A 24330-nucleotide genomic window follows, 5' to 3' on the forward strand; every position below is an offset into this window, starting at 1 on the left:
TGCCTTTCTTTGGGATTGGAATGAAAATTGACCTTTTCCAGTCCTGTGGCCACTGCTGAGTTTTCCAAATTTGCTGGCATATTGAGTGCAGCACTTTCATAGCATCATCTTTCAAGATTTGAAATGAGAATGAGAAAGGAGAGTGAAAACCTGGCTTAAAACTCAACATTCAGAAAACTAAGATCATAGCATCTGGTCCTATCACTACACGGCAAATAGATGGGGAAACAGTGGCTGACTTTATTTTCTTGGGCTCCAAAATCACTGCAGATGGTGACTGCAACCATGAAATTAAAAGTTGCTTGTTCCTTGGAAGAAAAACTATGACCAACTTAAATAGCATATTAATAAGCAGTGACATTACTTTGCCAACAAATATCCATATAGTCAAGGTTATGGTTTTTCCAGTAGTCATGTATGGATGTGAGAGTTGGACCATTAAGAAAATTGAGTGCCAAAGAATTGATGTTTTTGAACTGTGGTATTGGAGAAGACTCTTGAGAGTCCCTTGGACTGCAAGGAGATGAAGCCAGTCAGTCCTGAATGAAATCAACCTTAAATATTCATTGGAAGGATTAATGCTTAAGCTGAAATTCCAACACTTTGGCCACCTGATGTGAAGAGCCGACTTATTAGAAAAGACTGTGATGCTGGGAACCATTGAAGGCAGTAGAAGAAGGGGATGACAGAGGACGAGATGGTCGTATGGTATGATCGACTCTATGGACAATGGTTTGAGCAAGCTCCAGGAGATAGTGAAGGACAGGGAAGCCTGGTGTGCTGCAGTCCATGGGGTTATAAAGAGTCAGACATGACTGAGCGACTGAACAATAACCATTCTACACATTAGATCCACGGAGTTTATTCATCTTGTAAGCAGATATTTGTGTTCTCTGGTAAGACATCATTTATATGTGGAATCTTGAAAAAAGAAAGACAGAAACAGAGACTCGAATGGTGGACATCAGAGTCCTGTGTTTGGGTGAAATGGGAACATGTTGGTCATAGTGTACAAGCTTCTAGTTATAAAATATGCATGAAGGTATTTTTAATCTCTGTCTTAGTGCTTGATCAGCATTTGGTCCTGAAATCTCCCCTTCTTTTTTTTTTTTTTTGAGGTGGCCAAATTTTATTTTATTTTTTTTTATTATTATTATTTTTTTAAATTTTATTTTATTTTTAAACTTTACATAATTGTATTAGTTTTGCCAAATATCAAACTGAATCTGCCACAGGTATACATGTGTTCCCCATCCTGAACCCTCCTCCCTCCTCCCTTCCCATTCCATCCCTCTGGGTCGTCCCAGTGCACCCTTCGAATATTGTCTTATTGGCTTTTGTCATACCATTTCCCTTTTATATTTTTATGCATTTTATTTTTTCCTCAATTTCCTCTTTCATTTTTATAGGCTTATCTTCCTTTGTCCTATCAGGGTGAACTATAAGGCAAAAATGGAGAAGGTAGCCTGAAATGGATCCTTGAGAATCCAATGCTTAGACTTCACATGAGAAAAAAGAGAAGTCAATTATATTTAATGATGTTAACATACTTTTGTTCATGTATTTCTTACATTGTGTGTATGTATATGCTGTGTTTATTGCTTAGTTGTGTCCGACTCTTTGTGACCCCATGGACTGTAGTCTGCCAGGCCCCTCTGTCCATGGAATTCTCCTGGCAAGAGTACTGAAGTGGGTTGCCGTGCCCTCCTCCAGGGAATCTTCCCAACCCAGGGATCCAACCCAGGTCTCTAGCATTGCAGGCAGATTCTTTACTGTGTGAGCCACTGTCTATATATAATTTGTTACTGTTGTTATTCAGCTAGCATTTGTGAATGTCTGTTATGTGCCAGATACTGTAAATAAGCTTTTTGGACATAAAGTTGAGTCAAGCACAGCTTCTGACTTTTGAGGCCTCACATATACATATACATATCATATACATATCACATATACATATCAGAGATGTAGATGTATATGGTTTACTAGCACTGATACAGATAGACCTGAAGCCTTGGTCATCTTGACTAAAATGACTATTTTATTCATTATCCAAATTTGGACAGGGACATATAGAAATCAACCTATTTCTATTTCTTTAAGTTTTGTTTCTGGTACATTTATTCTTTGAAGGTGAGTGGGTAATTTACTTTAAACTTTACATTAACTATAATCAATGTTTAAAAATTCAAATCACAGAAAACATATTTGAGAAGGTTTATGGGTGTGCTGCAACTCATGGGGTCGCAAAGAGTCAGACACGACTGAGCGACTGAACTGAACTGAACTGATGGGAATACAATACTAGTTTATTCTAAGGGTTTTTTTTTTTTTTTTTTCCTCCCAAATACATGACAGGGAGTTAAGTTTTTTGAAAAGAGAGGAGATAATGAGAAGAAATTTCATTTTAGTACATGTGTTCTTTACAGATGTTTTTTCCCATCATGGCGGTGGTGCTCCTTAACCTAGAACGCTGACCCTGTGCCAGGAACTGTTGCTAAATGGTTCAGGTGTGTTAGCTCATTTAATCCTCCTTTAACCCTGAGGTGGATAGTCACAGTTTTGAAAGAAAAGAAACATAGCTTTAGATTGTATATCAGTTGAAGTTACACAGTAGCTTTACATATATTTTTCGATAAGGCAAAGTTAATACTTAAAGAATATGAATGAAATGTATCTGACTTTGGAGCCCACACTTTAAAAAGACACTGGAGTATAACTGCTTTTCAGTGTTGTGTTGGTTTCTGCTGTGAAATGAACTGAATCAGCTATATGTACACATATATCCTCTCCCTCTTTCCTCCCCCACCATCCCAGCCTTCTAGTTCATCGCAGAGCACCACGTTGAGTGCCCTGTGCTATATAGCAGGTTTTCTCTAGCAGTCTGTTTTATACATGATAGTGTATTATGTCAAACCCAACCTCCCAGTTCATCACACCGTCTCCTTGCCCCTGTGTCCACATATCTGTTCTCTACATCTGCGTTTCTATCCCTGTCACATGAAAACACCCTAAATGTCCATCAACAGATCAATGGATAAAGAAGATGTGCTACATGTATATAACAGAATATTACTCAGCCATAAAAATAAATGAAATTGGGTCATTTATAGAGATGTGGATGTACCTGGAGTCTATCAAACAGGGTGAAGTAAGTCAGAAAGAAAATGAAAGTGTTAATCACTCAGTTGTGTCCAACTCTTGTGATCCTATGGACTGTAGCCCACCAGGCTTCTCTGACTATAGGATTCTAGAGGCAAGAATACTGGAGTGGGTTGCCATTCCTTTCTCCAGGAGATCTTCCCAACCCAGGGATAAAGCCTGGGTCTCCCGCATCACAGGCAGATACTTTACCATCTGAGTCACCTGGGAAGCCCAAGTCAGAAAGAGAAGAGCAAAGATTAATGCATTAATGCATATATGTGGAATCTAGAAAAATGGTACAGTTTAACACTGTGATATATTGAAAGAAAATTAAGTTCAATTTAGGGTTAGATTTCTCGAATCCATAATACCTTGTCTTACATGGCATTTCGTATATCATTTAATCATTATATATATATATCATTTAATCATTTCACATAAACCATTCAATATTCATAAGAAACTTCAATATGGACAAGGCCAGTGTTGTCGATGTGAGGCTGTGAAGACACAGTTAAATAAATTGCATGGGTTCCATGTGATAGCAGACCAACAGCTAGAGCCCAGGCTCCTTACTTGGAGTTTAGCTTCCCCTTATATGCGGCATTTCTTCTGTATTAATTGTTTGCCAAAGGATAATGTCATTCTTGTTCTTTCATTTTCTCCCCTCCTTCAGTTCGACTTGACTTCACTTATTTAGTTAATAATCCAAGAATGTTGCTAGAGTAGCAAAATTTTGATTAGAATCATCCCCTTCAGTATTTCAGGTAATGGAATGGAGTGGAAATAGCATGAAAAGCGGAGCCCTTCCATTCTGTTCTCAGGTTGGCCTCTTGGATGGATTCAAGTTGACATAGGGTATGGCTTCCCTTGCTCTCTTCTCCTGGGAAGCCCTCGTTGACTACTTGACACCAAGCATTAGCTCTGACCTGAACATTAGCCCAAGCAAGTTTTGCGTAATTAAGCTATTGAGATTGGTTTTCCTTGAGTGGACAGGAGAGCCTTACAAGGTAAGGGCTCTGCTGAAGTGATAAAGCTGATTAGATCTTTAGCAATAAAGGAATCTGCTCTTAGAAATTTTCTCTTGGTCTCGTTAATGAGGCAGAGACAACACTTAGCAGGGGAAATGAGGTCACTGAAAAGAGAAACATTTTTTTTTCTTTTTCTTTACTAAAGAACCAATTCTTTCACTCCCTTTTAAATCAAGGCCTAAATTTATTGTCCAGAATAAAGCCCAATTTAAATGAACAGATAAGAAACTTTTCTTCAGGGATGTAGTAAACATGTTTAAACTTATCTCCTACATGAAGCAAAGGAAGTAAAACAATTCAAGAAAGTAAAACTAAGATAAGCCTAGAATTGGAATAATTTAATTAATGCTAATTGTAACAAAACTGAAATAATGAACTGATTATTCAGCTGCATAGTCTATTCATAACAATGTATTTTTTTCCAGAAATAATTTTCTCATTTTTTCTTTCTATGCCTTCCTTCCTTCCCTTTCCTTAAACTATCATCAACCATTCAAGCAAATAAAGCTTGTTTTCCTGGGATACACTTATACAAATGTCATTTATTAACAATGTTTATCATCTTACCTTTTCATTTATATAGTACTTTTACAGATGTTACTATTTAAGCTTCACGGAACTTTATAATGAAAGCTGCATTATCTCCAAATGAGACTTGGCTCTAAAACGTTATGTGATTTGCTCAGTGATTTGTATACAGGAAAAGTGGGTGTCAATAACAAATTTTCTCATCCCCGAGAATGTGACCTGTACCACAACTGCTTCAAATTATACTTTAAAGTTTCTGATTCTCTCTTCTGTTTCTTGCTAAGTCTTTGTTCTAATATTTAGAAAATGACATAACAGTTGTATCAAAACCTTCAGAGGAAATGCAGATTGTGTACACACACACACTCACACATGCACTCACATATATTTCTGTCTTTATAGATTAGCCCTTCTTTCATCATGAAGCAATTGTCTTCCCACAGAAATCTCTTTGACTTCACAACTTCAGCTTATTCCAGGGAAATTAATAGTCATACAGTGCAGACTTGGTGTAGAAGAGAATTAGCATAGGAGCCAGTTTATGGTGGGAGTGATTGAAGAGGGGGTGAATTATCCATGCAGCCTGCTGTCACACTGTCATTGGCTTTGGGGTGGATATTGGTATGGTATGAGAATGGAAAGGGTGTCATGCTCATGATACTGCTATTTAGTCAGTATAATACCTGATTAGTTTGCTATTTAAAATGACACTTTATAAATTTAACATATTAGACTTTTAAAGGAAAGTTAAAGCTTATTTAAAGGAATGTTCTACTGTGTTTGTGTCTCTGACTTGAAAGGAAATATAGTGAAGTTGGTAGATCAGAACCTGGAGGTTGGCTTGGGTTCATTCTTGGCTCTAAGACTTGTTGTTAGACTTTGGTGCAGCCACTTAACTTTTCTTTAAAATGAGGATAAAAGTAATATCTACCTCGTGTGATTCTAATTAAGAGAATATTTGTATGTGTGCAGAGACGTAAAGAGAGAAGAGGGAAACCAAAGTAGATGTGAGCATGAATGAACATGCTCAGTTTGAATAGTCTCTTGAGTATAGTTTAGTTCAGTTCAGTTCAGTCACTCAGTTATGTCCGACTCTTTGCGACCCCATGAATCGCAGCACGCCAGGCCTCCCTGTCCGTCACCAACTCCCGGGGTTCACTCAAACTCAAGTCCATCGAGTCAGTGATGCCATCCAGCCATCTCATCCTCTGTCATCCCCTTCTCCTCCTGCCCCCAATCCCTCCCAGCATCAGAGTCTTTTCCAATGAGTCAACTCTTCGCATGAGGTGGCCAAAGTACTGGAGTTTCAGCTTTAGCATCATTCCTTCCAAAGAACACCCAGGACTGATCTCCTTTAGGATGGACTGGCTGGATCTCCTCACAGTCCAAGGAACTCTCAAGAGTCTTCTCCAACACCACAGTTTAAAAAGCATCAATTCTTTGGTGCTCAGCTTTCTTCACAGTCCAACTCTCACATCCATACATGACCACAGGAAAAACCATAGCCTTGACTAGACGGACCTTTGCTGGCAAAGTAATGTCTCTGCTTTTTAATATGCTGTCAAGGTTGGTCATAACTTTCCTTCCAAGGAGTAAGCGTCTTTTTATTTCATGGCTGCAATCACCATCTGCAGTGATTTTGGAGCCCCCAAAAATAGAGTCTGACACTGTTTCCACTGTTTCCCCATCTATTTGCCATGAAGTGATGGGAACAGATGCCATGATCTTCGTTTTCTGAATGTTGAGTTTTAAGCCAACTTTTTCACTCCCCTCTTTCACTTTCATCAAGAGGCTTTTTAGTTCCTCCTCACTTTCTGCCATAAGGGTGGTGTCATCTGCATATCTGAGGTTATTAATATTTCTCCTGGCAATCTTGATTCCAGCTTGTGCTTCTTCCAACCCAGCATTTCTCATGATGTACTCTGCATAGAAGTTAAATAAATAGGGTGACAATATACAGCCTTGACGAACTCCTTTTCCTATTTGGAACCAGTCTGTTATTCCATGTTCAGTTCTAACTGTTGCTTCCTGACCTGCATATCAGTTTCTCAAGAGGCAGGTCAGGTGGTCTGGTATTCCCATCTCTTTCAGAATTTTCCACAGTTTATTGTGATCCGCACAGTCAAAGGCTTTGGCTTAGTCAATAAAGCAGAAATAGATGCTTTTCTGGAACTCTTTTGCTTTTTCCATGATCCAGAGGATGTTGGCAATTTGATCTCTGGTTCCTCTGCCTTTTCTAAAACCAGCTTGAACATCTGGAAGTTCATGGTTCATGTATTGCTGAAGCCTGGCTTGGAGAATTTTGAGCATTACTTTACTAGCGTGTGGGATGAGTGCAATTGTGCGGTAGTTTGAGCATTCTTTGGCCTTGCCTTTCTTTGGGATTGGAATGAAAACTGACCTTTTCCAGTCCTGCGGCCACTGCTGAGTTTTCCAAATTTGCTGGCATATTGAGTTCAGCACTTTCACAGCATCATCTTTCAGGATTTGAAATAGCTCAGCTGGAATTCCATCACCTCCACTAGCTTTGTTCGTAGTGATGCTTTCTAAGGACCACTTGACTTCACATTCCAGGATGTCTGGCTCTAGGTCAGTAATCACACCATCATGATTATCTAAGGCTTATCTATTGAGTATAGTAAGTACTCAATAAAAATTCCCCTCCACTTCAGTAATACTATCTGTCTCAAACATTACCAGAAGACTCCTAATGGCTAGCTTTAATTGATTCTTTTTTAGTTTTCCTTGAGCTCTCTCCTGTGTTTCATGCTTTTTGCCATGACCTGTGCTTGCATGCTAAGTCTCTTCAGTCTTGTCCGACTCTTTGTGGCACTATTGACTGTAGCCAGCCAGCCTCCCCTGTTCATGGGGTTCTCCAGGCAAGAATACTGGGTGGGTTGCATGCCCTTCTCCTGGGAATCTTCCCTATTCAGGGATCGAACCCACATCTCCCAAGTCTCTTGCAGTGGCAGAAGGATTCTTTCCCACTACTGCCACCTGGAAAGCCTACATCTGTTTTATTCAGACTCTCAAATTTCTAGTTTATTGTTCTCTTTTTGTGCTGTTACTGCAAGCTTCCATGTTTTCACTTTCTCCCATAGAGTTCCTAAGTCTGTCCTAGAACCACAGCCTGATTCCAGAATTGGCAAATATTCCCATGAGAAATGAGAATCCTGGGATCACATTGGAGAGATCCTGTACTTCAACATTTGTGCCCCTTTAGATGCTGTTGTCTATGCAGATATCTGATGTTTTAAAATTATAGTTATTATAATTTATTTTGCCTTTTTTAATCCTTTTGGTGGGAGTGTTGACCTGCCTGAAACCTCCTGATCCTTCTCTTCCTTCCTCGACCGTGAGGTCTGAACTGTACTTTGCTGACCTTACTTCTGCTGGCTGTCGTCTTGCCTTCCGTTTCAGTGGTTTACTCCTCTTTATCTTCCTATGCCATATTACTCACCTTTAACTTTCAAATCTGTAGCTTACTCACTGCCATGATGATGACTTTCAAATCTATAGCTTTATTCTAAACCTATTTCTTCACTCTGAGATATATCTGTAGTTATCGCCTAAGCATTTACTCCATATGCATTTTAGGCTTAGCGAATCTATTATGTCTGCAATGTACTTAGTTATCTTCTTCCTCAAACTTGTACCTTTTTCTGCATCACATGTTCTAGCTAGGGATCCTGATAATGTTGGGATATGGGGTAGGCTGCCCCAATTATGCCTTAATGATATACTGATTATTTTGAATTGAAGTTACTTAGCAATGGCCAATGCAAGAGGGCTACTCTGACCGTCCTTTCCATCTCCCTGAAAGCAGAGAGTGAGTCTCTCATGTGAAAGCTGTACCCCCTGCCTCTGGGTATAGAAAGACACCCTTAACACTGGAGGTAGAGAATTTGAAGCTGAAAAACCTGTGTGAACAAACATGTTACTTCTCTAATTTACTGCCCCAGGTCCAAACTCTGTTTAGGTTCTTCATTAATTGAGCACAAAGTTTCATTGCCCTGTCACTTCCCCACAAATTTAGTGTGTCTTTGTCTAGAAAGCATAAAAGCTCCCTGCTTTGGCCATTTCTTAGGTCCCATTTCTACGAGGTCTCCCTGTACACGATTAAAGTTTGATCTTTTTCTCTTGTTAATCGGTCTTGTGCCCATTTTATTATTAGTCCAGACACAACAGCTCAGGAAGGATAGAAGGGAAAATTTCCTCCTTCTTGTCAATAGACAATATAGTGCAGTACAGTCCCTAGGGACCCAAGCCAGAAATCAGAATTGTCCTATTATTTCTCTACAACTAATGAATCAATATTTTCTTTTTTTTAATATTTCCTTAGCATTATTTCTTTATCTTTCCTTTTTCATCTCATCTTTCTATTTTTCACTGCTACTAGAATCTTTTGGTTTCTAGTCTTTCTTTGGGGCCATCCTTCAACTTTGAAACAAATATATTTCTGCCAAGTCGCTTCAGTCGTGTCCGACTCTGTGCGACCCCACGGACTGCAGCCTACCAGGCTTCTCCGTCCATGGGATTCTCCAGGCAAGAACACTGGAGTGGGTTGCCATTTCCTTCTCCAATGCATGAAAGTGGAAAGTGAAAGTGAAGTCACTCAGTTGTGTCTGACTCTTAGGGACCCCATGGACTGCAGCCTACCAGGCTCTTCCGTCCATGGGATTTGCCAGGCAAGAGTATTGGAATGGGGTACCATTGCCTTCTGCCAAATATATTTCTAGTAGACAAATTTGATTGTATTTTATTCCTATTTTAAACATCAATTTCCAATGTGTTTCCTAAAATATTTTGCAAAATACTTCTATGATGACCCATATATCTCCATAAATAAAGGAGCCCATCATAAAATAAAATGTTGAAACATGGCATACTAAATCTATTTTCTCTTGAAAAGTAACAGCACACATTATTAAGGTGAAGGGAAAGTCTATTAAGTAAGTTCTATTGTTGACTATAACAACATTCTATAACATGAGCTTATATTTGAACACTGATTTTTAAAAATACATTTATTAAAATGTTTATTAATACATACATATATATATTTTAAAATTGATTAACCATTTACAGGATATACTCCTAGTCTTCACTCCCGTGGTATTCAAAGTCTTCCATGCCTAGTTCTCTGATTTCATTTCTTCTGTCTTGAGTTTTACTAGCCATACAGATTATGTTCATTTGGTTTCTATTTTATGTGGTTGCTCTTACCTGGCATAATTTCTATCTAATGACCTCTTTGTTGAAAATTCAGCTACTGTATTTAAAAGCTTAGATCAGTTGATGTCTTAGCTGGTTTAGCATACTGCTTCAAGTTGATGCTCAATGTATGTGAAATAAATTAAAAAAAATGGAAAAAGTCAGTAAGGGAAAATTTAGGGATAATGGATTTTTTATATCTGCCTATATATTGCCCATTCAGGAAATCAATGATATTTGCTTAAAAAAAATTGAGAGTTACTGACCTCAATAATTTAATTGTTCTTCAAAAAATATTTTGTTTTCCTGTACAGACACCATTTTAATTTTTATTAAAGCACAAAAATTAAATTTTAATTTTCTTAAGTGTGTTACAGCTATTCTTCCTTCACTGTGAAAATTCCTTAAAAACGATTGTTGTAAATGTTTTCTGTTTCTTCCTGACAGGTAATATTTGAAGCTGAAGTCTCAGGAGGGAGAAGTGGTTATATTGCCATTGATGACATCCAAGTCCTGAGTTATCCTTGTGGTAGGTTGTGATTAAGAATTGTATTTTTCTACCTCCTTTCAAGACTTGTCTTATATTGGTAGTGACTGTTGATTGTTTATCACTTGGTCATTGCTGTCTCTTTTGTTGTTGTTATTCCTAGTTTTCTGTTCAGTTTAAAAAGATCACTGAGGTATTTCTAGAGTTTTTGAACCAAATGTTTTTCAGACTTGTGCACATGTTAAAAGATTCTTTTAATTGTTCAATTAATGTTCCAAAGAGAACCACAGTCTCAAAATGGTATCACTCATGCTAAAATTCCATGATACCAAACCTAAATTTATACCTGATCTAATTACAGTTTCAGCCTCTTCCAAAAACTTAATCCTAATTGACTTGTCTTGATTTTATGGTCAAGCACCAGTAAGAAAATTGTCCTGTGATCCTTCTCTATGCCCCAGAGGAAGAAGAGGTGATCTGAATCATCAAACTCTTGCTGTTCCTTTTCTTCTTCAAGAAGAAAAATAAATAATAATTTCTTTTCTTTCTGTTAATAGCTCCCTTGTCCCACCCTCTTGTAAAAACTTTCCATTTGTATAACCCCTTGGATCTGTCTTCCAGTTGATAGATAGAATGTTGCCTCATTCATGAATCTCCTAACAAAGCTGATTAGATCTTCAATTTATGTAGTTGATGTTATTTTTGACAGAAGAAAATAAAAATCAAGGGACTCATTCCATCTTTTGACTTTATTAAATTGCCTAGGAAAACAAAGAATAACAAATCAGAGTTCAGTGAAAAGAAAATAAAAAAGAATCTTTATTAACTTATGTGATCTAAGTTGAAATTTGGAATGAAATGAAGAAAATGAATTAATTCATCTTATTCTTAATTTAGGACTAATTTTTTCATGTCATAGTAAGTATCTGGCTAATTCATAATAAACAACAAGACAATAGAAAGCATACAAAACAAGAAACTGAATTTAGTTACACATCATTTGATGTGTCCTTAGGTGCACATTAGTTGGTCTTCAGATGGGGGAACTAAATTTGTGTTTACATCACATACCTTGAAAGACAATTATTGCACACATTCAGTAGAGCCAGGCATAAAGCAGTTCATACTTCAGCTATATCTCCCAACAGCAGCATTTTTTAGGGCCTATGAATTCTAGGTGATCTGTTCAGTAATCCTCCTGGTGGAAATTCTCTAATAATTTGTAAGCAGCATGCATAAAGGCTGCCATTGCCAGAGGCCAGGGCTCATACTCCTGCTAACTGGTTGACAAACTCTGGTGTGCATCAGAATCACCAGCAGGATGTGGCAAAAATCATAGGTTGCCTGGGCCCTCCTCTGGTTTTCATTGTTCTCAGGAGATACTAATGCTGCTGGTCTTTTGTTCCCAAGTCATGAACACTGTTCTAGCTTGTGTTCTAGTGCAAGCATTGCTTTTCTGAAGCACCTACTGAGATGAGGCCCTAGGGAAAGATGAAGCAGGCAAGAGTCAAATGATTGTGGTGTATCCTAAGAAATACATGTAGTCAAATACATCTGATGTAATCTAAGAAAAAGGGAAACAAAATTATCTCACTCAAAGTTCAAGTTGGCTTACTAAACTCTTTCAGTCCATTCATATATGAGAACAATGTTTCCATCTATTGTTCATTTACATGTCTTTTGAAAGAAGATATTGAAGAACGACTTTCACGAGTTAACCAAATTTTAAAAAAATATTTAAATTGAGCACAACAGTAGTTTCATTGTGATATGGTCTTCCATGCTCTGTCTTTACTCACTGAGGATTAGCTTTTCCTGTTTATAGTTCCTTTCAGTTGAAAACATACATAACTTCAGCTTTAAAAGGTAATTATAAGAGAATGCTTGTTTGACAGTCATGTAACTCATGTATATTTTGATTGCAGTCATTAGTGTTTTGTTGGTCTAATATTTCTTTCAGGTAATTTTCTTAGGACTATAAAGCAATAGGAAGTGGATTTAACAACAGTTAAATTAATACTCTGTTTGAGAGAAGGAAGAACAGTCCCTTGTTCTTTGAAGTACCAGAGGATTATGCAGCAGTTATTGAAAGTTTTAAAAAAGGGAAAGAAAGCGTTAAGCGCTTCAAGTGTGATTTAATAGTTCAATGGCCATGTATATGTCCAGTTTTGAGCTATCATTCTATGTTTTCACTATATCTTTCTATTATGCCATGCTTTGTGCCTATTTGATCTCTTTTGCTTGCTTTGATACGTAACTTTTATTGTCAACTGTATGCAACCATCTGCCGGGGTCCTCAAGCAGTAATTGTTGGGTGCTCATTCTGTATAGAATTGCTCTATCAATTATGGTGAAATACGCAATAAAGCTACTGAGCTAAAGAGAACTGACACTGAGAGATGCAGCAGTGTCTTTCAGCACTGAGAAAACTTCCATATGACATTAGTCTTGGCCAAAGCTTTAAAAGTATTAACAACATTATTCTGTTGGGAAAAAATAACAAGGCGTGTTTTCTTCATGTGAAAGAAAATAATTTTTTCTTGCCTTCACAGATAAATCTCCTCATTTCCTCCGTCTGGGGGACGTAGAGGTCAATGCAGGGCAGAATGCTACTTTTCAGTGTATTGCTACAGGGAGAGATGCTGTGCATAACAAGTTATGGCTGCAGGTAAGGCCACACTGGCAGCTGAGCTAAAGAGTACACTTGATTAAAAAAAAAAAAAATCACAAATTATTTTTCCTTGTATGTGTGTGGTGGGCACAGGAGGATGGAGTGTAGTGAGTATATGGGTGGGACAGGTTGTCTTTTCTGTAGGTTTAATTGGCTACAGATTAATTTCAGATCCATTTTTGGAATATGAATAACAGTGTATAATTAATAAGTGTTTGGGTTAGTTCCTTGTGAAACCTAATGATTCTCTAATGTTATGTCCAAACTGTAAAAATAATTTTTCTAGATTCATGCAAAAATAGGGGAAAAAAACTAAAATTTAATATTTAATATTTTGAATGCTCAGCTTACAAGAGCATAGTCCTTAAGTAGGAACTGTCATACTCTGATAAATTTTTTCAAAAGTGTTTTATAAAACCTTTGGGAATGTTTCTGGAAATGTGAATTGGAAGAGAGCCAACTAAATTATTTTCAGGATTTTTTTGTGTAGGGGTTAATCACAGACCTGAGGACAAGATGTTTGCCATGCACATATTAAATTTGCAGTAAATGGTATATAGTGAATTGCAGTTTAGCATACATGTTGGGGAAATGTAAATGGTGCATATAAAGAACTTTAAAAGAATCTGTGAGAAAACAGTGACTAAGGAATGTGCCATGCCTTCAGAGAGTTATCTGTCAATCCTGGGGCAGAGATTGGTGGGAGGAGCTAAGAGCAGCTCTAAAGCCTTGAGGCTGGACTCAGGACTGATGATTGTTGATCTAAATATTTGAAGCTAGAATGTAAGTAATTTCCTCTGAGAACCTTTATTATTGTTATTATTATTCAATTCTATTTGCATCAGAATGAGGAAAGGGATTTAATTAGTTAGAATTTTAAATTCCTGAGAATGTCAGTAGAGACCAAAAAGGGAAATCATTAGCTTAATTTGTTGAACATAGACATCAGGCTTTATTTCATGATACCTTTAGAGAGGTAACATTAGTGTTGAGGGTCATCATTGGTGTTGAGGTAACATTAGTGTTGAGGGTTGCGGGAGGTTGGAGTAATGATTATAAGAAATAATTATTAAAATCATACCTAGTATAATGCCTGGTGTTGTACTGGGTGTTATAAATGTGTTTTTTCATTCAATTCCCACATCCACTGTAATGTTAATAACAGATGTATTTCATATAAATCTAATTATCACTTTTGTCATTTATTTGATATGTGGGTATTAGGATAGCATCCTGAATATGTGTAAAGGAAATAAAGTCTCTCCTTTTTTTTAACCTTGTGATTATGCTAATTTCCCCCACAGATACTGAAGTATAAGATAATTCTTCCTGTAGAGTGTACTATATAATGTGCAACCTGTTTTATTATCTAAACATCAAATCACAATCCTTCTTACTTTCTCTCTCAGCCTAAATAGTGTTAAGAATGTGTTTAGATATATTTTCTAATTATTTCGCTAATTGTTTTTCATTTAGTTAGGAGTATTCTTGGCATTTGATTTTAATTGTGATCTGTATATTCTTGTCTTGGATAACTAGAAACTCTGTAGTCTGCCCCTGGTTTTATGCTCTAGGATTTAATGTGACATTGAAATAAAAAGGGTTCTGTATACTTCGTACCAGTTGCCTTGTGGCAACAAAGACTTTCTGGCCCTCCTGGTCTGAGTGGGTTGCAGTTAAAATACTTCTCATTTATTATTTTTTTTAGATTGACTCATTTCGTTATAGTGTTAATAAATTTTCTTCTTGTCCTTTTTCAAATAAAGATGAAAGATAAAAATACTCTGTTTGATTTCTGTTCGACTTTCTCTTTTCTCTTCTTTCTGTTTACATTTTCCAAGGTGAATTTATGTATTTCTTGTCTATTTTGACGTTGCCCAATTCTACAGTAGTTTATATACTTATTCATGAAAAAGCTTTTCTGCCTTTTTCAATAATAGACCAGTTAAATTACCTTAACTTATTCTCTCAAATCATTCTCTGTATTTAAGATATATTGAAAATTATGAATTGCCTAGTTTAGGAATGTTTTCAAATAAACAAGATTGAACTGTAGAGATAAAATTGTAGATATGTACATATAATTGATATCTGTATAGAGTAAGTGCATCAAAAAGTGGCCAATGATTTTTTAAAAATGATCCATCTTTTGCGAAAGTAGTAGAAACATAATAAAGGAGGAAGAAACTTGATTCCACAGTGAATCTACAACCCAACACATAGAAACAGATGTCAAGTTATTTTTGCTTGGTGTAGAAAAACTTTTTAAGGTCGGGAGGCCCAGTTCTTAATTCTAACTCTTTAATTCTTATAACCCAGGTAATCAGGTGTGCTTAGAGAATTCATTAAACTCTTCCCGGCCTCAGTTATCTATAAAAGGAGATGTGGATAGAGATCAAAATCACTTCCAGCTATAAGATGAAAACCAGGTCTTTATATTATTTTTGATGGTCTGAAACATGGTCTTGATCATTTGTTTTTCTGTTGTTGTTTGAAGAAGCAATGTAAAATTTTCAAGTTATTAGTTTTGTATGGGGAAAACAGTGGAAGTAAAATGGAAGTTGCTCAGTTGTGTCTGACTCTTTGTGACCGCATGAATTGTAGCCTAGGAGGCTCCTCCGTCCATGGAATTTTCCAGGCAAGAGTACTGGAGTGGGTTGCCATTTCTCTCTCCATGGGGAAAAAACCGTGCCTTAAGTTAAATATCACTGTGAGAACAACTGCTGCTTAGAGTCTTTGCTGACTGCTATGAATGTCGGAAACGACTCAGAAGAAAGGCCTTTGCATTCTGTTGCAAATTAATGGAATAATGGAGTAGCTATAGTATACTGTCATGGTCAGGTGTAAAAAAAGTCAGCCATCAACTTATTGTGTCCTCCAAATCATCTATATTATGTAACGTGTGTGCCTGCTCCGTTGCTCAGTATGTCTGACTCTTTGTGACCCCTAGACTGTAGCCTGCCAGGTTCCTCTGTCCATGGAAATTTCCTGGCAAGAACACTGAAGTGGGTTGCCATCTTCTACTCCAAGGGATCTTCCCGACCCAGGGATGGAACCCATGTCTCTTGCATCTCTCACATTGGCAGGCAGATTCTTAGCACAGCCTCCACTGCACTGCCTAGAAAGCCCATACCATATAATATATTGAGCTGCAATTGTTAAATGTTTGAATATGGGGTAAAAGAACAAAAACTAGAAAAGCTTCCAATTTTCTACTTTTAAATGAAAAATGATACACAACAACTGCCATGAATACATGATCAGTTCAGTTCAGTTCAGTTCTTGCTATTCTTTGCAACTCTGCGTTCAAATGGGTATATCTTTCCTTTTCTCCTTTGCCTTTCCCTTCTCGTCTTTTCATAGCTATTTGTAAGGCCTCCTCAGACAACCGTTTTGGTTTTTTTGCATTTGTTTTTCACGGGGATCGTCTTTATCACTGCCTCCTGTACAATGTCACGAACCTCTGTTCATATTTCTTTAGGCACTCTATCAGAGCTAATCTCTTGAATCTTATTTGTTACTTTCACTGTATAAATACAAGGGATTTGATTTAGGTCATACCTGAATGGTCTAGTGGTTATCACCACTTTCTTCAATTTAAGTCTGAATTTGGCAATAAGGAGTTCATAATCTGAGCCACAGTCAGCTCCTGGTCTTGTTTTTGCTGACTGTATAATGCTTCTCCATCTTTGGCTGCAAAGAATATAATCAATCTGATTTCAGTATTGACCATCTGGTGAGGTCCATGTGTAGAGTCTTCTCTTGTGTTGTTGGAAGAGGGTGTTTGCCATGACCAGTGCATTCTCTTGGCAAATCTCTATTAGTCTTTGCCCTCCTTCATTCTGTACTCCAAGGCCAAATGTGCCTGTTACTCCAGGTGTTTCTTGACTTCCTACTTTTGCATTCCAATCCCCTATATGAAAAGGATATCTTTTTTGATTTAGTTCTAAAAGGTTTTGTAGGTCTTCATAGAACCGTTCAACTTCAGCTTCAGCAGTACTGGTTGGGGCATAGACTTGGATTACTGTGATATTGAATGGTTTGCCCTGTAAACGAACAGCAATCATTCTATCATTTATGAGATTGCATCCAAATACTGCATTTCGGACTCTTTTGTTGACTATGATGGCTACTCCATTTCTTCTAAGGGATTCTTGCCCACAATAATGGATATAATGGTCATCTGAGTTAAGTTCACCCATTCCAGTCCATTTTAGTTTGCTGATTCCTAAAGTGTTGATTTCACTCTTTCCATCTCCTGTTTGACCTCTTCCAATTTACCTTTATTCATAGACCTAAAATTTCAGGTTCCTATGCAGTATTGCTCTTTATAGCATCGAACTTTGCTCCCATCACCAGTCATATCCACAACTGGGTGTTGTTTTTGCTTTGGCTCCATCTCTTCGTTCTTTCTGGAGTTATTTCTCCACTGATATCCAGTAGCATATTCGGCACCTACTGACCTGGGGAGTTCATCTTTCATGGTCCTATCTTTTTGCTTTTCCATACTGTTCATGAGGTTCTTACGGCAAGAATACTGAAGTGGTTTGCCATTCCCTTCTCCAGTGGACCACGTTTTGTCAAAACTCTCCACCATGACCCATCCATCTTGGGTGGCCCTACACGGCATGGCTCATAGTTTTGTTGAGTTAGACAAGGCTGTGGTCCATGTTACCAGATTGGTTGTGCCTTTCAAGAACTCCAAATCTGATTCTGAGTTCAGAAGGCCACCGTAACTCTATGAGGAAGTCAAGTGATGATTTATAAACACTCCTCGTTTCTCTTTCCTCTTTCCATTGCAGTCAAAGAGAATTCCAACCTTGGTGGCGCTGGAAGGTAATAGCATTGATGCGATATTTAAGGTAGTTTTATGTATACAAGGACTTCCCTTGGTGGCTCAGACGGTAAAGTGTCTGCCTACAATGCAGGAGGCCCGGATTCAATCCCTGGGTCAGGAAGATCTCCTGGAGAAGGAAATGGCAACCCACTCCAGTATTCTTATCTGGAAAATTCTATGGACGGAGGAGCCTTGTAGGCTACAATACATGGGGTCCCAAAGAGTTGGACACGACTGAGTGACTTCACTTTCTTTACTTTCCTGGTAGCTCAGACGGTAAAGCATCTGCCTGCAATGCAGGAGACCCAGGTTCAATCCCTAGGTTGGGAAGATCTCCTGGAGAAGGAAATGGCAACCCACGCCAGTATTTTTGCCTGGAAAATTCCATGGACGGAGTAACCTGGTAGGCTACAGTCCATGGGGTTGCAAGGAGTCGGACATGACTGAGTGACTTCACTTTCACTTATGTATACAAATACATTTAGAGAATAACTTCTCTCCATTTTTTAATCCTGTAGATCTCATATTTTATTTTTATTTTTAAAATTAGCTTACAATTGCTATTTCAGTCATTTTATTGTTTAAAATGACATACCAATTAGGTAAAAAATGGAGCACAAAAAAGCAGATGCAATGAGTTACCTGAGATAATCTGGGATAATCCATAAGGCATATCATAGTGGTTTTGCTGTGTCTTTAATGTGGTTCTTTCCTGCACTGTCTCAGCTATAATATTAGTCTTAGAAGTAGGTCATTCACTCCAGCAATTTAGAAAACAATGACAAGATATATAAGCCAAATTACCCTCCTTGTACATGCTGACTGAACTACTGATGCATGAAGCAATATGGATGAATGTTTTTGAAAGTCCACTGAGTGTCAGCAAGCTATAAATCTGGTGAAACATGAGGCTGTATAGAACATCATTTTTAAAAGTATGTTATGCAGTTCATTGATATTGGATAAGGGAATTAGGATAAAATCTTTAGTTGCTCCTAGAGAACTTTCAAATTCCTTTTCTTTTGTAAAGCTCAGTGAAGTTGCTTTCATTCTAGATATGAACACCACTTTCTTTACAGCTTATAACTTGCAGTTTTCCCCATATCAATAGCTGTTTTTAATGTGTGCAACAAGTTTTAGAACTATGCGTATTTTGTGTTCCTGAGAAACCCCAAGTGGTAAAGAATTTGTGGATCGTCACTAAAGGCTTATAGTAAAATCCAGATTATGAGAAACAAGATCACAAGTGAAATTTTAATGTACAATAAAATAAAATAATAAAAATGGGTGGTTATATTCCTGAGAGGCATCAGATAATTTTTTCACAGGAAAGCTACAAAAATAGGTTATATGTTTTCATCGGTTAAAAATTATAGTCATGTCCTTTTTATTTTATTACAATCCAATAACATAGATAATAAATAGATAAAGCGATGGCAGGAAAACGTGAATATGTAAGGAAATAATAACATGACACAGTAGTTCCAAGTATTTACATAAGAGAAATAAAAGCACACGTTCACAAAAAGATTTGTGGAAGAACATGTATAACAGCTTTATTCATTATATAACCAGTAATGTGAAGAACCCAAATGCTCATGAACTGGAGAATGAATGAACGATTTCTGGTTCATTCATGCTACTCATCAATGAGAAAGAGTACACCACCGATATATGCACCAGTGTATATGAAGCTGAGCAATGTTATGTTTTCAGAAAGACAAGAGACACACAAGACTGCAAGTCATGTATGTCTTTATTTATATGAAGTTTCAGAATAGACGATGTTAATCTATCATGATAGAAGTCAGAACAGTATTTGACTGTAGAGGGTGAGGATCAACTGGGAATGAGCACTAAAACTTTTTGAGATAATGTAAGTGTCATATAGCTTTGTTGGGGTTTTGTGTCTATGGGTGCATATACATTTGTCAAAACTTAAGGTTTAACCAGTTCACTGTATGTAGTTTACCTTAATAAGGCATGAATGAGCAAAAATGAGTATATGAAACATTTTATCTAATAACCAAATCACTGGCAGTACTAATCAAGCTGTAGATGACAATAGCCTACAAACCTTACCTGCATTTGTGTCCATTTTGTCCATTTGAAACCATTTGATTAAGTTCAAAGGTAATTTTTAATTGTCACTGTAAACCAAAGTATAGACTAAAGCATGTTCTGAGTGTTATTATAACATTCAAGGATGTGAAAGAGTTGAAACAGGGGTTGGACTGTAACTTATAAATTAGTATTCTTTCTTGAAAGTCCAGTGTAAGTGGACACCTACATGGCAAATCAAATAGAGCCCATTGCTGGAACATCTGTCAGGCCATATGCTTTGGCCTCAGGTTCAGTGTAGAAACTAAAATGCTAATGACTCCATCCATCATTACAGAGCTTGGTGGGCATGCATCGTTTGGTTGGACAGAGAAAATTCACCAGCAAAGTTACTGAAAGCAGGGAATTGTGTGGGGAGATTTGGTGGCACCATTTGTTTTGGTGAATTGAGATGGGGCTGTTTAACGTGTGACTGGTAATCCTATGCAGACTGCCATGAAAGCAGTGGCAGTTGGGCCAATCTGTCAGTAATCTCCCCAGGTGCTGGCAGTGTGCCTTCTGAGTGGGGCTGCCAAAACAGGCAAGCCAGCCATCTCTTTGCCCTTGGTGAGGCTCATCACTGCTAATGTAGTGTGATACAGCTAGTTTCTCAGCCAAAGGAAATGTCATTCCTTCTGCAGCAATGGATAATTTAAGCAATAGATTGAGAGTAGAATTAGTACAATGAGATGCAAATTGCTCTAAAAAACAACCAGCGAGAGGCTAACCTTTTGCCGTACCAACTGTTGTCAGCTGAGGTTCATTGAAAATGGTTGCTGTGAAACTTCTGGCCACATAGTGTTTTATCTGTCCAGGCAAATGTAGTCTTGTTCCTATGTGACATGTGAACATCGTCACATAGCACTGGAAATCAGAAGAGTGATTTAAAAAAATGAATAATTTGAAAGTACAGAAATTTTATCTGGTGAAATATATCACTATGATGTTTCAAATGCCAACTTGATTGTTGCTTACAAAGCTCTTCTTGATGCTGCCATGCTATAATATTTCCTTATAGTATAAATATATGTCTATTTATACTGTGATATAAAGTGCCTGTATCATGCTTAATTTACAATGGAATTTTACTATCCCTGAAACTCTTTCTGGGAAAAAAAATCTGGTAATTTTTCATTTGTCATAATAAATGGAAAATCTTGGAAGAAATTAATCTATTCCTAGAAACATACAGTTTATAGTGGGCAATTAATTGAGAAGGAATTTGAAAGGACTATTTCAAAGCCAAACTGATTAAATATTTAACATGTGATTAATTCACATTGGGTACCATGGGGATAGGGGGAGAAAGGAATGAAATATAGTGAAATTGTACTAATGTCTGGATTTGGTGATAGTTCTGACATTATCTTGGTGAAGGTTCTAACATTTTATAGATCATTGGCCCTGTGGCTGACACATATCTGAAAATATTAGAATAACAAAAAGCAGTATATAATTACCAGAACCATTAGTAAAGTCAGAGAAATTATGTCAGAATTGCTAAAGGTACATTGTTATCTTGAGACTGGGAGAATGGAAACATTTCTTCAAATAGTAGAATACTAGGGACACAGAAGAGGCATTTAATTTGTTTTTTTTATAGATACTAAAGTACAGTAATAACCAGTGGTTTCAAGCTATTTGGTGAGAGATATAAGCTGATTATAAGGAAGACCGTTGTAATTGCAGGGCTGTTGAAACCTAGAATGAGCTACTCTAGGAGGCAGTAAAATTAACAATTAGTGAAAGTAGCCAAGCATAATCTGGATAAGCATTTGCTAGAGATGTCGAGGACATTTAAGCATGATTCTGAATACTTTTTAAAGATCCTTTCAGCCCTGAGAGGTACTGGTATAACTGAGTAAGAGATCATATGGAATCTAAGTCCTGTGCTATTTCAGAGTTGAGAGAGCACTCCAAAGATTGGAGTAAGTTTAATGAAATCATTAAGGAAAATTTCACTGAGTCTCTTTTTTTTTTATAATTATTTTTATTTGGCTGCACTGGATCTTAGTTGTAGTATGTGGGATCTAGTTCCCTGGCTGGGGATCGAACCTGGGCCCCCTGCATTGGGAGCACAGAGAATTAGGCACCAGACCACCAGAGAAGTCCCCACTGAGTCTTTAAAGGGCAAATGCAGGAGATGCAGTTTCAATCCCTGTGTCAGGAAGATCCCTGGAGGGGGAAATGGCAACCCATTCTAGTTTTCTTGTCTGGAAAAATCCCATGGACATAGGAGCCTGGCGGGTTATAGTCAATGGGATTGGAAACAGGACTGAGCAACGGAGCACACACACATTGAAAGACATACAGGACATGGATAAGCAAGGATTAAGTGGGCATGCTCATCACTGCAGTTTAGTGTGTGTGTGTGTGTTGGGTGGAAACATGAAGAGATGAATCTTCTTACAGTGGAAGGTTCACAATGGGAACTAGAGATAAATATAGTTTATGGAAGAGATGGGACAAGGCTATGATGGGGACAAAAGCAAGAAAGAAACTCCTGCTGGCAGTACAGATATCACGTAGTGAGAGCCTAGGATTGGACTGTGCCATTGAATTTTGAAAAAAAAATGTGAGGAGGGAAGGAGAAGGACCCATGAAAGAAGACTGTTGAGTTTGGATCAGGTTGATACCAGGTGAAAGAGTTTGGGAGGATGTGAGTGAAATAATAAAGACAGATTGCCAGAATATTATAGAGCAATAAAGGTTTTTAAATTGCCTTAAGCATTTATTTTTGACAGTCTGTGAATTTGTTTTCTCATTTTCTGTCTGGGAATTAATTTGCCTGTTCGATCCAATCATTTACTTGTTTCCCCTTCTACCTTGATAATTGCATGTGAGTTTTCCTAAATAGAAGTGAAAAATGGGGAAACGTTTTCATTCCTTTTCACTCTTTCTAGCCTTAAAAAACCTTACCAAGACAGTTTGAAGCTTGTGGCCAAATTAAATCTCTGGGTGTTCCTGATTTCACTTAGGAGAGTTCATCTATGAAAAGGCTGTTGGTGCTACCCACCTTGCCTTCTGTATCCTGTGGCTCACAGAGCAGGACTAGCATCAGAGAAGAGTATCAGACATGTCTATTGTACTTTCCTGACTCCTTGTAAACTGATAGATGATCACTAGCCTGCTGCTTAATTCTAATTTTCTCTGTTTATCCTATTTAAGTATTGAAGTGAAGTGTTAGTCACTCAGTCATGTCTGACTCTTTGCGACCCCATGGACTGTACCCTGCTAGGCTCCTCTGTCCATGGAATTCTCCAGATAAGAATACTGGAGTGGGTTGCCATTTCCTTCTCCAATTTGATTTACAATTAATTCTACTCCACTTAAAAGACCATGATCTATTTGGTAGCTAATACCTACGATTCTTGTCAGTCCTGTTTTTCCTCAGGACATTGATTTATTTGAGTTCATGGAGTTATATCTTCCCTCTTGACTTCGTGTAAAGAATTATAATCATTGGTCTTGAAGTAAAATCACTGACCAAGTATCATGGATTATGTTTATCTTTTACCCTTTCCATTTTGGGTGTATATATGTATGTAACAAAGACCATCAGAAAGTGTAATCATATTTAATTTTTAGAATTGCTAAATATTCCTGAGGTCATTTTGGTTGGCTTTGTGTGGCTTTCTACCATCAAAAGTTCAATGCCTCAAAGATATAACGCATTCTTTTCTTTCTTTGATTATTCATAAACTCTGAATTTGTTGTCTGCAGATTACATAATTGACTATAAATGAATAATGTGTGGAATATTGTTTGTTTTCTTTCTTCCTCAAACTTATCTGTAAAAGCCTGGCAGTGTAGAAGCTCAAGGATTTCTTCTTATCAATATCGATAGATAACAATTGACTGCTCTTTCTGTACAAGAGTAACACACTCTCCTACTGTTGGCAGAAGTGTCCTTTCAGTGTGTTTTTCAGGTGTGTCATGTCAAGCACTTTACAACTTTTAACTGAGCTCCTGTGACCAGTGTTACAATATGGGGGCTCTGGCAGTGGGCTGGGTCTCTTCTTAATGAAAAGCAGTCTGATTTAAATATCTAATATTTATAAAATCATTTTATTTTAGAATAAAACATAGAGAAAACCTCACAAGAAGTGAAAACTATGACTCAATGAAGTTTTATAAGATACCCACCACACAGATCATGAAAAAGACTACCAGCCGTCCTAGAGGCTCTTTTCAAGTTCTCCATCTCAGACACAACTGAGTCATCTCCCTACCCCTATAAATAGTAATTATCATGACTTTTAGCCTTTGTTTTTCTTATGGTTTTTGTCATATATATACTCTCCTTAGATGCTATAGATTA

At 37.4% G+C, this 24330-nt stretch overlaps 1 protein-coding gene across 7 annotated transcripts in view; it reads left to right on the forward strand.

Moving 5' to 3' along the window:
* The window catches only part of PTPRK (protein tyrosine phosphatase receptor type K), a 623130-nt gene that overhangs the window by 318877 nt on the left and 279923 nt on the right, over nt 1-24330 (forward strand). For all 7 annotated transcript variants that reach the window (XM_045161947.1, XM_045161941.1, XM_045161943.1 and 4 more), the window contains exons 4-5: nt 10362-10443; nt 12954-13069. In XM_045161947.1, the coding sequence (XP_045017882.1) occupies nt 10362-10443; nt 12954-13069 (198 nt within the window). The remainder of the gene's footprint in view (nt 1-10361; nt 10444-12953; nt 13070-24330) is intronic.

The sequence above is a fragment of the Bubalus bubalis genome, chromosome 10 (assembly GCF_019923935.1).
Source record: "Bubalus bubalis isolate 160015118507 breed Murrah chromosome 10, NDDB_SH_1, whole genome shotgun sequence".
Taxonomy (NCBI): domain Eukaryota; kingdom Metazoa; phylum Chordata; class Mammalia; order Artiodactyla; family Bovidae; genus Bubalus; species Bubalus bubalis.